General features: G+C 32.6%; 1 protein-coding gene across 1 annotated transcript in view; it reads left to right on the forward strand.

The window, feature by feature from the left end:
* The window catches only part of LOC141460314 (uncharacterized), a 33507-nt gene extending 22654 nt beyond the window's left edge, over positions 1-10853 (forward strand). The window contains exons 17-31 of the mRNA XM_074140204.1: positions 83-150; positions 2174-2215; positions 3550-3726; positions 3802-3923; positions 4367-4534; positions 5185-5344; positions 5674-5845; positions 6029-6169; positions 7135-7352; positions 7495-7707; positions 8500-8709; positions 9090-9211; positions 9313-9480; positions 9629-9782; positions 9927-10853. Coding sequence (XP_073996305.1) covers positions 83-150; positions 2174-2215; positions 3550-3726; positions 3802-3923; positions 4367-4534; positions 5185-5344; positions 5674-5845; positions 6029-6169; positions 7135-7352; positions 7495-7707; positions 8500-8709; positions 9090-9211; positions 9313-9480; positions 9629-9782; positions 9927-10120 — 2329 coding nt within the window. The 3' untranslated portion in view covers positions 10121-10853. The remainder of the gene's footprint in view (positions 1-82; positions 151-2173; positions 2216-3549; positions 3727-3801; positions 3924-4366; positions 4535-5184; positions 5345-5673; positions 5846-6028; positions 6170-7134; positions 7353-7494; positions 7708-8499; positions 8710-9089; positions 9212-9312; positions 9481-9628; positions 9783-9926) is intronic.
* Positions 10854-12243: the final 1390 nt, after the last annotated feature.

Genomic DNA, 12243 nt, shown 5'->3' on the forward strand with positions numbered 1-12243 from the left:
GATACAATTGTATCCTTGGAGTTGGATCAGTTCGTCAGTCTGTTTCTATAAGAAACGACGGATCTCTGTTTATTCAGTGAAGTGTTGATGGATGTAAAACTTGCTGTAGAAGAGTAGCGATGTTAATTCGTTTTGTCTTCACTTTTAGTTGTAAGTTCAGTTTTAGTTTTTATTTTGTCAATAATTAACCTTTTGATTGAAATTATTTCCAACTTTATTATGTGAGCGTAGAAATGATACTATTTGAACAAGGAAAACATAGTCAATAAATAATATATTGGCAAAAGTACCGTAAAGTAAATTGATTCACCTTAATCGTTTAAGAAAATTTAGTAGAACAAATTAATTAAATTTTTTTAATTTAACAAATTAATTAAATAAGTATTTATTTGTTGGTTTAAAGCACTCAAGGCTTTTTCCCTCTATCACAGTCTACTTCATTTTAATTAATTCGCAATGTTCTTAGCAAGGTTAATAAAGATGTAATAGAGATACAAGTAACTTTTCTGGTATTTTAAGAAGATGATTGCCGGAAAATGCCAACCAGAGATACAGCCTCTCGGTCAACTTGTGGCGCGGAACTTTTTAATGTTGACTAGGTCAACAAAAAACTAAAAAGAACTAAAATTAATACACTGAACTATTTTCAGACGGGCTTTACGTCCTATTACCTATTAAGTGTCGTTGACTGTGGCGATTAGCAACTGTTAATTTCTTTTATTAAATATTAAATAAACTGCAAGTCCTGGACCGGGAATCAAACGCAGTACCACAATACATATTAGATTTGCAGGTCTCGCCTCTAACCACGCGGCTACTGTAATATTTCAATTTGAAGGTATGTTGGGTAAATCGACAAAAACCTTTCTTTCAAAATCTGTTTGAAATTCTTAGGTTTTTTTTTTTTTAATTATTGAGAGAATTCAGAGGAAGCTTTCGAAAGCGGATATCAATCGAAATATGTGATGAGTTTAGTTCCTGTTCTATTACACGCAAACATTCTATTTCCCCTTCTCGTGATGGTGATGTTTAGCTGTAGATTATTTTGATGCCGATAAGTACAGCAACGAAACAGAGATTTTTGTAGCTATTATTTTATAGAATAAAAAAAAATTAATGACTAAGAGTTTAATAGCTAGCAGTAACACTAACTTAGGGACGGATGTAAATTACAAAAACTAACTTGGGTAAACTAAATATAAACTATTACTAAAAGGATTGGTCTAAACTGGATGACAAGTAGAGTAACGTCGTGAAGAGTGGGTAAGAATGCAATGCCTGAATGCGGTCGTTCCCTTTTAGAAATATGTAATAATAAAAATAATTTTATATAATAACTGTTCTCTCTGATAAATTATTATGTTTGAAAGAAGTTTCAAATTTCAAATTAGCCAGTTTTGAATTTTCCTCTACTTTTAGGATTTGTTCATTAGGATTATGATTCTATTTGTTCTTAATAAATTCGATTAAGGGACCACCTGTGGTAGGTTAGGTTTCTTTCTAAACTGTTTTTAATGTTCGTTCGTGGTTCTGAACTATTGAAGTACATTTGAGTAAGATCTTTTTTTGAGCATTGGACGATAGGAACTATTAAATTTCTCGTCATCGTTTCATTTATCCCTAGGGAAGGGAATAGCTCAGCGAGCGCAATGGAGTCCCACGCAGAAGTTCCTAGTTCGCATCCAGCTCTTTGCCACGGACGGACATAGTCATCAAACATTTTGTATTTGATTAATTTTCTAGAAAATTTTTCGTTTTGGGCATTTTGAGATATAAGTTAAAAAGGTTTCTAAGTCAGCATCTGTAGCCAGCAAAAGTCATGTGAGTGTTTAACCCAGATATTAAGTTAAACAAAAACATGTTATTGAAAACTAAATACGTATTATTATTTGCAATGAGTTGTAGGGAACTAAATTTACAATAACATGTTTTATAAGTAAAAATGCCGCTTGAGGCAAGTTTATTTATCTTTTCAACAATTTGTTTTATAATGTTTGAAATAAATAACGTTTCTTTCGGATATTGTAGCACTGAAGAAAACTTAGAAACGTTGGTGTGGTGACAATTTTTGGTTTTTCTGTAACAATCCCCAAGAACGATTCTATTGCTGTCAATTGTTTGCTGCCAATGAATAGTTGTTAAGTACTAACAGAAGTTTTTGTTTTGTTTGAAGGTTTAATTGGAATACTGAAAACTCAGAAGATTAGAAATATTGGTAAGAGTTGTTTTATCATTCATATAATAACTGAAAAAATGAAAAGTAATTCCTTTTTTTTTCGGGCTAGCTTTACGTCAAACTAACCAATTAGCTGTCGTCTTTACGACATACTTCTCATACTAATAAACATTGAATATAATCCAAGGCCTTGACCGGAAATCGAAGCCAGTACCCAGTAAATCTTAGCCTTGCAGGTTTCGCCTCTAACCTCTCGGCTACTGAGGTGCCTAATATAATAACTAATAATATTAATCTTCTCGAAAACAAGAGTTTTCAATCTCTTCCAACTTCGGTGTCTAAACAGGTTTTAAAAAGTAGTTCAGAACGCCCTTTGAGCGCACATTAGTCAGGAGAATCTTCTTTCTCAGAAGAGGCTTCTTTCTTGACCCAGTCCTTCCGTTGACTTTTATCTTAGTCCATCATTAAGCATGAGTTGGCTTGAACTGAAGTATTTGAAGCTGACAAAATGATGAAAGTAAGCGACGGAAAATATTTTATCTGTGTTTCAGACTTGTGGTTGGAATCGTTTTAGATCATCCAGAATCGCTTTCTAGCAATAGTGTCAAATTATCCCTGTTTCTGACTGAACTTCAATCTATAGGATATTTGTAAGTAATATAGACTGAGGTCTGCTTACAGTCCCTTGGACACTCTGTAATCTTGTAGATTCGTGCACCCCAAAAGAACATTTTGGATTCGCCAGTGATAGGATTACTCTTTGGAAACTATTAACTTGTGGCTAACAGTCATGCGTATTAATAATTAAGTGGGTAATTAATTATTTTTATAACTAATAAAGGTGATATTTTTAGAATTTTATTATTTGGATTTTTGCTTACTTTACGAAATGCGAAAATATTTTCGGTGAAAAATTATTTTCAAAAGCTGGTCTTAGATTTGTGATTAAATACAAAAAATATTTTAATGTTCCATTTTAAAAAAAATCTATTAATTAATAAAACATCAATATTATTTAGTTGTATAAGATCAGTAATAAATAAGAAATAATTCCTTAAAAAAAACAAATTGACGTCACAGATCAAGTGTATCATGTGCTGTAGAGAAGGTTATAATGGTGCTTAAGCAAGTTCAAGAATGGACAATTCTTAGACGCCACAAAATTTTAAAATTTTTAAGATGTTCAAAGAGTAAATTAATGTGAGGAAAACAAAATTTATAAGACATATTATAGACGCAAGTTGTTAAACAGACTTATTTTCTACAACACTTTGTCATCTGTGTTACGTCTTCTCATTTATTTTTCTCACATTTTCATGTTACTATACATCGTTAATTTGTTTGTTTTTTTATTAACTAATTTTATTTATTAGATTATGCACAATGTGGTAAAAGGTATACACCAGATGTACCGACTGATCTTGGTTCTTATACGTCAGAAAGTGGGAAATTTCCCTGGCATGTCAGTATCTATAAGTTCGATAAGTATGTTAATAATTATGAAAATATTTGTGGAGGAACCTTAATATCAGCACATATTGTACTTTCAGGTAAGTTATTTTGAAGTTGTTGCTTTTTTTAAAAAAAGTTTCTGAATGAAAAATGTACTCTTCTTTTGAAAACAGCTGCCAGTTGTTTTTACGATGCTTTTAATAGGAGTGTCATTGTTCCAACATATTTTAAAGTAGCAGCTGGTAAAATTGCATACAGTTGGATGAAACCTGATAACAATGCTCAAGAAAGAAATGTAAGTGGAAAATTGAATTCTTTTATTGTGTGTAATTGTCATAGTTATGGGTACGATTTTTTTTTTTAACTTCCTCTTACCAGAGGAAGGAAATTGGTCTGTTTGTCTGTTAGTCAGCATAACCCAAAAACAGAAAATCGTATATGCAGTTCACTTCTTTTTTTTTTTAAGGGAAAACCGTACTGATGGTCCATTTGAACGGATTTGGACGCGGAGGTTTATAACCGCAAGGTTCATTGTTTCAGAAAAAAAATTTCATATATTTTGTACGTTCTTCGTGATTTTGATGATTGCTAAGATATATTGTGATCACTTAATTTTTTTAATAAGTATTTCAATTCTTAGTTTTGAAGCGTTATTTTAAGAATACCTAAATTTTGGTGTGCCCTGTAAAGTTTTTATTTATATAATGATTGTCGTTTTAAACTATATAATTATTTTAGGTAAATGATATAGCTATTCCAGAAACTTACGTCGGTGAAACAAACAGTTACTCAGAGAATATTGCAGTCATTAATTTAGCTCAGGATGTATCTTTTAATGATCTAGTTCTACCGATATGTATAGATTGGACGAATAAAGAACAAATTGTGCCGGGCCAGATTGTACAGGTATGTATTTCGACCTGCTAGTTCCTTATTTTTTTTATTTAAAACTTTTTCTTCGCATATAGTTTGGTGCACTTAAGATTCCCGTTTCCATATGCTGTTCTTACAATGCTGACTAATGCTTAACCACAATAACATAGGGCCTGCAGTGAGTTGATTTCAATTATCTGAATAACGTGAGTTTAACGAACCCATGTGTAGCATAGTCGAATCATGTTTCCTATTTCGTGCAATATAAAAATTCATTGATTTTACTACTTATATGCTGTATTAAATTCAATTATGTTTCGTCTATCGTTTAGAGTTAATTTCACTCGAGTTTCCTCTCGTTTCATTCGTGTTTATTTCCTGTTTCTTGCATTAATAAATTCATTCGTGATTCCATTTCTTGCTGTATTAAATTCATTAAATCTTGACCTCAAATGTCAGTGCATTCTCAATAAAATCCAATGAATGGTATTTTAGAAAAGTGTAGGTGCATAAACTTCGGTAACAATAATTTTATTAAATATATAATCAAACTTCGCCTTGGATCAAAATTCAGGAAAATATCCTTGCAGCGTGCGTCTCTTCTTAGTTTTTAATTTACTTTTTCATTTCTCCCTAAACACATCATCGCCATACAGCTAGTATTGATTCTTCCTTTTCTTCAGACAGCCGGTTGGGGCTTGAAAGGAAATATACAAACGAGTCCTACGCTGAAAGAGGCGCATCTGCAGTATATCAATGTTGGGGAGTGTCGTAAAAAGTATTCATCTGAAAAATATCTAAGATTTATAAATTATGATAAAGTCTGTGTGCTTACACCTAATGGTAAGTTAAAAAATGCAATTTAATTAAGTAATAATTGTAATTGTTAATTTATTGAATCAATTTTCACTTATTCTTAGTACGAGGAAGTGTTTGATCTTCCTGATCGAAACTTGGTCAAAATCGGAGAACCGGAAAATTCACTTTTCTTAAACTTTTTGACAAAAAAAAATTAATATACAAATTATTTTAAAACATTTTCTTAGACTAATCGTTATAGGAGTGTTCTGAGGAACAAATGAGGTTTAGCTACCCTCTAAAGTGCAATTTTAGATAACTAAAAAGGAAGTTAAGAGAGGCATTTTGTTTGTATTTTTTAAAATAACTTACAGGAAGACGTGAACAGGATACCGGCGGTGGATTAGTTTACAAGAAAAATGAACGATACTATCTATTGGGCGTTTTGAGCGCTTATATTAACAACGATTTTTCACCAACTACTAACGTTTCGAAACACTTGAAATGGATTCGAGAAGCTACAAATAATTTTAATCAAAGAAAAAGGTAAATTTTTTGTTTATCTTTTATTATTTATTTTAAATAGATTGTTTATCAGTATGAGAGGACTTTTTGTTTATTTCAGTTATTGAAATATAAAAGAATTCCTTATTGTGCAGAAAAACAAGAAAGGAGTTGGAGACATTTCCTTTAATTTTTCCATTATTATTATTATTATTATTATTTTAGATGTTTGAACGACTTCCGGTGTCTGGATGGGAGATGCATCAGCGAAAGGCTGGTTTGCGATGGACGCCGGGATTGTGCTGATGGAACGGATGAAGCTATTGAAACATGCCCATCCTTAGTTAAGGATCAGGTTTTTTTCAAGTAAGTACATTTCTGGAATTCTCACTTCTTTCTTCTTCCCTTCAATTCCCATTCCAAAATCACCCTTGGCAGTTTTCCCTCTCCCATGCTCGTCACATGTCCAAACCAACGTAACCTCTATTTATCCAGGTGTTTTTTTACGTTCAGTATTTTCATTTCTAATTCTTTCTTCTCCGGATTTTCTTGCTAAGCGCCTTCAAAAGTCTATTTCAACCGCTAGCAATGTCACTTCCAGACATTTGGTAATAGTCCATGTCTCTGCGCCGTAAATAAATACGCTTAGGAAGCATGCTTCAAAAAATTAAAGTTTTAGTACAGGATAGTATTTAGGGACTCCAGAGAACCGAATTAAGTAAGGCTATTTCTTTGCTATCCTCTCCTAGTGTTGTCTGTATATCACTTACAGGTATCGTTCTCATCAATAATCGATTCTAAGAACTTGAACTGATTTACAGTTTTAACCTGGATTCCATTTAGTACAATTGGTTCTTCACATATTTATTTTTATTTTCCACTTGTTATATTTCTCTATCAACTTCTGAACATGTAGCTAAGATCGTCTCTGTCATGTGCCAAAATCACCCGATCGTCGGAAAATAGTAAATTACCTATGAATAGGTCTTCTCTAATGTTGCCACACTTCCATTTCCATCCTGTATGGCCAGTGTTCAGATTCTCATTTTATGCTAAATAGGTTTTAAAAATTCCATATTTGAAAAAATGTAAAAGTTGAAACATCAAGAATAGTTATAAAAGTAATCATGTCAATTGAACACATCATATTTTTATTTTTTAAATTCTCTAACTCTATTGGTAAGAGAATGATACTGTAGTACCAATCGTGCGTCTGCGATCAGATTTAGAGTTCTCGGCGGAAGTATCAGTTTCGAAGATTTTTTATAGTTGTAACTTAAATTTTAATATGTTTTTTTAAATAAATTTATGATTTATTATTGAAATTTCAGTGGTAGTTGCCCATTACCATCCCAGCTAGGTGGAGTTACTTATACAAAGAAGAATTGCGAATCGGATTGCGAAGTCAAAAGTGGCGTTTATGTATATCCGAACGAGATCGTCAGAATGAACTGTGGTCAGGGCTATGCTCCAAACGATACTCTGTCTGCTGATGCTACCTTTGTTTGTACTTCTAGTACATGGTTTCCTCAGATACCTGAATGTTTAAGTATGTATATTTATTTTCTCTGAATAACGTTTATATTTTATATATAAAAAAAAATGGTATTATTTGTCACAGCGTGATAGTCATATCGTGTTGCATTTATTTTTAGTTTATTACTATTTATTTTATTAATTTATTAATACAGAATTGTGCAGCGCCTTAAAGAAAGAAAATCTAAGATTTGAATGCACATACAAGAAGCAAGAGGTTGACTGTGACGGATACATGAGGGCCGGAACTATCGCCAAATATCGATGTGTTTCACATTATACTTTCGCTGATCCTCTGGCGTTTACCGGATCAACGATTTGTCAGATTGGCGGCCGATGGAAGGATCATCTGCCCACGTGTATTCCACGTTAGTAAACTGGTCTTAATTCTTTTTTTGTGATTTAGGTGAACTTCTGTAGAACCATTTTTGTATTGTCTGTACGTAATTTGGAAACTTCGAAATAACTTAATAATTTGTTAGAGGGGTTACAAAACTGTGTGCCTAACCACTGTCCACCAAGTCAGAGGTGGTTCTGATATGAAAATTCACACGATTTTCTCTGACTGTATCCTACTTAACTTTTCTAAACATTTATCTCGAATGATAATTATGATAAAAGATGTAGCTAAGTCTTATTAGGAGAATAGAATCGCATGTTCGCATAAAACCAATGTTGTGAGATTCGCCAAAGCGGTCACTGATATTGGAGTAAATCTTGACAGTCAGTACTTGTAAGCGATGACATACGTTAACCATTTAATTGGATCATGATCTCTGCATCCAATTCAGGGTAATATCCGTCCATTATTTTATTTATTTATTCCACTGATACAAATAAATTGTAGCTAATCGCTGGACCCGAACTGGGAATCTTTCATTCATTAGTCCCTATTCATAAACACTAAACCAAACTTCCTTCCGATTGAACATTAACTCCCGAATGAAAAAAGAGTGAACCCTCATAAAATTAAAACATTTAAAGGCAGTATACAAATCGTTGACATCCAATTTCATCCATAAGAAGTTCAAAATATAGGACTGAATTGTTATGCGTTGATTGGATCAGTGAATCATTTTTTCTGGACATTTCTCTTCCAGGTTTGTAGAGTTACTAAATAATTTCATTCTCATAAATTTAAATTAATCTTTCCTAGACAGAATGTGGCGTGGAGAATCAGGTACATACTGGCCAGACGACTATATCGTTCGGCGCTAAGACTGTTTACGGGAAATATCCCTGGCATATTGGCCTCTTCAGCAACACGAGTATATTTAACCCATGCAACCAGAACAACCCCGACAATTGTAGAAATAACTTCATCAACATGTGTGGTGGTACCTTAATTCACAAAAATTTTGTACTCTCTGGTGAGTGGTTCTTTATATTTATTCTAGTTTAAATTTATTTCAAAATTGCTTCTTTTTTTTAAGGGTGGGGGACTCAGGGGAATGATTATCCAATAGGAAGAAAGATCATTGCCAATTTCAGTCCAAAATTTTATATTGATTTTTCCCCCCAAGCCTTCGATCTAGGAACTAGGTGATCTACAGGGTTTATGCTTATTAATAATGTAAAAGATATAATTGTTTATTAGCTAAGCCCTGAAGATGACTCTGTCGAAAGCTTGGCAAATACAAAATTATGACTGAAATTGACTATAATCGTGTCTTTCTATTGGATAAATGAATCAGTTACCAAAAACTATGAAAAATACAGAAAATCTTTATTTGTTTTTATGTTTATATAGCCGCCCATTGTTTATTCCATCCATCGACTGGAGAAAGATTCAGAGAAATAGACTTCAGAGTGGCAGGTGGAAAATATAAACGTAATTTCAACATACGTGAAACTTATCAACAAATTTCTGGTGTAAGATTTCATTTTTCTTTTTTTCTTTGATCATTTTATTGGAACATTTAATTTGTTTGTGCAAAATTCAAGGGTCTTCTCTCTCTTCTCCCTTAGCACAGGTGAGGCTTTTTATAATTCCGGAAACATACGCTGGAACGCATACTCGTTATGAACATGATATAGCGCTGATTTACACGGAAGTATCGTTTGTTTTTAATGACTTCGTACTGCCAGCCTGTCTGGACACCTCAGTACTCTTTATACCTACACACTCGGCTCTAGGAACTGTAAGTAGTAACTAAATAAATATTATCCTTGACTTTATCTATTATTCGTAGCATTTCGTTGCAATGTTTTCGAAACAAAAAAAGAAGATTGGATTGCATTTAAACAAGTCACAGAGAGTATTTAGTATTTCTGTCTGATTTCCTGTAGATTGTTGGATGGGGTCTTACTGAGGACCAAACGTACAGTGAGGATCTAAAAGAAGTCCATCTGCCAGTAATGCCAACTGTAGCATGTAGACATAAATATAGAAATTTTATCCAATTTATAACATCGGATAAATTTTGTGTAATCTACAGAGATGGTGAGTTATACGGTTCCATTAAATTTTTGAATTCTGTGGAGAGAATATGAGGCGAATTTGAAAATGATCGTGAAGCAATGCATGAAACAGTATATATACATAGAATTAAGCAAATTTTATTGATTTTTTCTATATTAATTGCAGGAGCCGGAGCCCAAGAAGGCGACAGTGGTGGAGGCATAACTTTCATATATGGCGGACGACATTATGTAGTCGGCATAGTTAGCGTCAAAAAACGAGACTCAAATATAATTTCCGCATTTACAAACGTCTCAATTCACATGGATTGGTTACAGACATCTATAAAAAGTATAATTAGTCAACAGCGACAAAATTAACTGTGATTTTTGTACTTAAATTCAGAAATTAAGTCTTTAAATTTACTTATTTATATAAAAACAATAACAAAAAAGTACTCAATACAGCTTTAAGTTTTTAGTTATAAGATTTTGTTTTTACGAATTCGAAAGATTATTTAAGTACTCTGAAGAGTAGACAAGTCAAATTTGCTGACTGCGAATATAATCTCCGGCGTTTTTGTAATTAGCGTTAGTTAATATATATGTTTTTTTTATATATTAACCCTCACGTCGACTCTGGTAAAACTTTGTCCACTCTCTCGTTTATAGTTCTATAGTTTCTTTGTCGGAAGGTCAAATCAAATGCCTTCCATTTATTCATCGTGTACGAGTTAATAAGACGAAGAAGCAGTGTATTTAAGTAACATCGTTATTTTAAATCATGCAGGTTATATACGCTCAGTGAACTAAGTCCCAATTCATGTAAGTTAATTCTGATTTATTTCGTAATAGAAATTTTACTCCATTATTTATTGATGCCCAGTTAGAGCAAATTATGGATTTATATATTAATCTGTGATTGAGAGGCTCTGATTTTTAAGACGTTAAAGAGGAAAGAGTTCACTTCGCAAGATGAATAGAAATGGAAGTAGTTCCTGATTAGGACAATTTGGAATACCAGTCAGAATAGAGTAATTGGCGTTAATATATTATATAATTCTTTTCAAATTTATTGAGATTATATTGAAGTAAAAATTTATTTTTTTTTAAAGATTTCAATTTCTATTACGAAAATTAGTGGTCTTTTTCATGCCTATAACAGTCTCGTTAAGCTATTTTATGCATATAACATTTGTCAATATTTTCTATGGTTTGACCGCAATGCTGGGTAATAACTTTGATGTTATTGCTGATCGATTTTGGACTTTTGTCCATCAATATAGTTAGATTAATCATTTTGCAGATTTTGACTTCATTTATGTTTCCGTCTTGCAATACACCAAAGTCTGAAACTGGCCAGGGGTACCATAAACATGCTTGCTACGACAGGTAAAACGTCATACCATGACGGATCTTCAAAAAGGAAGGATGGATTGCATTTAAAGAGGTCATAGAGAAATTTTTAGGCAATAACGAAAGATCCTGACTACAAAAAAAAAAAGGTCGTCGGACGAATACTGAAAGCATTTCAAGCTTAAGGTTGCCTTAGAGTTTGGAAGTGCATTTCCTACATTCACACCTTCCTGAAAATTTGTGAGCTGTGAAGAGCAAGGTGGAATGATTACAGCAGATGAAAAGATGATACTAGAGGAGATGCAGCATTACATTGATGGCCGACTACTGTTCGGCGATTCAGAGAGACCTTTCAGATGCTACTCACAAGCGTGAATGTACCAAGAGGAACCTCACAGAGTAGAAGAATCGATTTTAGCGTTAGTGAGTTCATTTCAGATCCAAGTCGAAAAAATCTAATGCATTTTCCTTCACGTAATGTGATATAATTAAACTTGGTAGGTATTTTATTTCCAAGCACTGAATTTGTTACATGATTTACAGATTTTAGATCTTTGCAAAACTTTAAGATTTCTGGTAATGATGATAGATTCAGATACGATGTCTGAAATTTTGGAATAATATACGCCATCCAGGTTTGAGTAGACGAAAAATTTGCTTTTGTAAGTACTTACTGACAAGAGTCAAGCTTTAGTTTTAATGTTATGAAATTAGCAGTGATACTGTCAGTTTTGTAGCATTGGCACTGATAACGGGGCAGTTTTCAACATACTAATCTGTAACATTTTATAAGAAATAGAATTAGCAGAAATGAGCATCAAAGTAACTCCTTTTTTTTTTTATAAAATCTCTCAATAATTTAGCCCATTATTATACAATATTATTTGAAGCAAGTACAAGTTTCAATATAAGTTTTCATTTCTACTTTGATCATAACTCAATAATATAATAGATTCTTAAATTCAGTATTAATAAATTCAAATTTAATGTAGCAATAGTTTTACAATATTTAAAATTTAGGCAGCTTTGTTTTGTAACCTAAATATAACTTTCACATTCTAGTCTTAGTACAAAACAAAATAGAGTGACAGAGATCAGCCTCCACTGTGTAATGTTTTCGGAAAAGACTACTCCTAAAATTAAATTGA

Source organism: Rhodnius prolixus, unplaced genomic scaffold, assembly GCF_049639745.1.
Source record: "Rhodnius prolixus isolate KJV_2025 unplaced genomic scaffold, Rpr scaffold_6, whole genome shotgun sequence".
Classification (NCBI taxonomy): Eukaryota; Metazoa; Arthropoda; class Insecta; order Hemiptera; family Reduviidae; genus Rhodnius; species Rhodnius prolixus.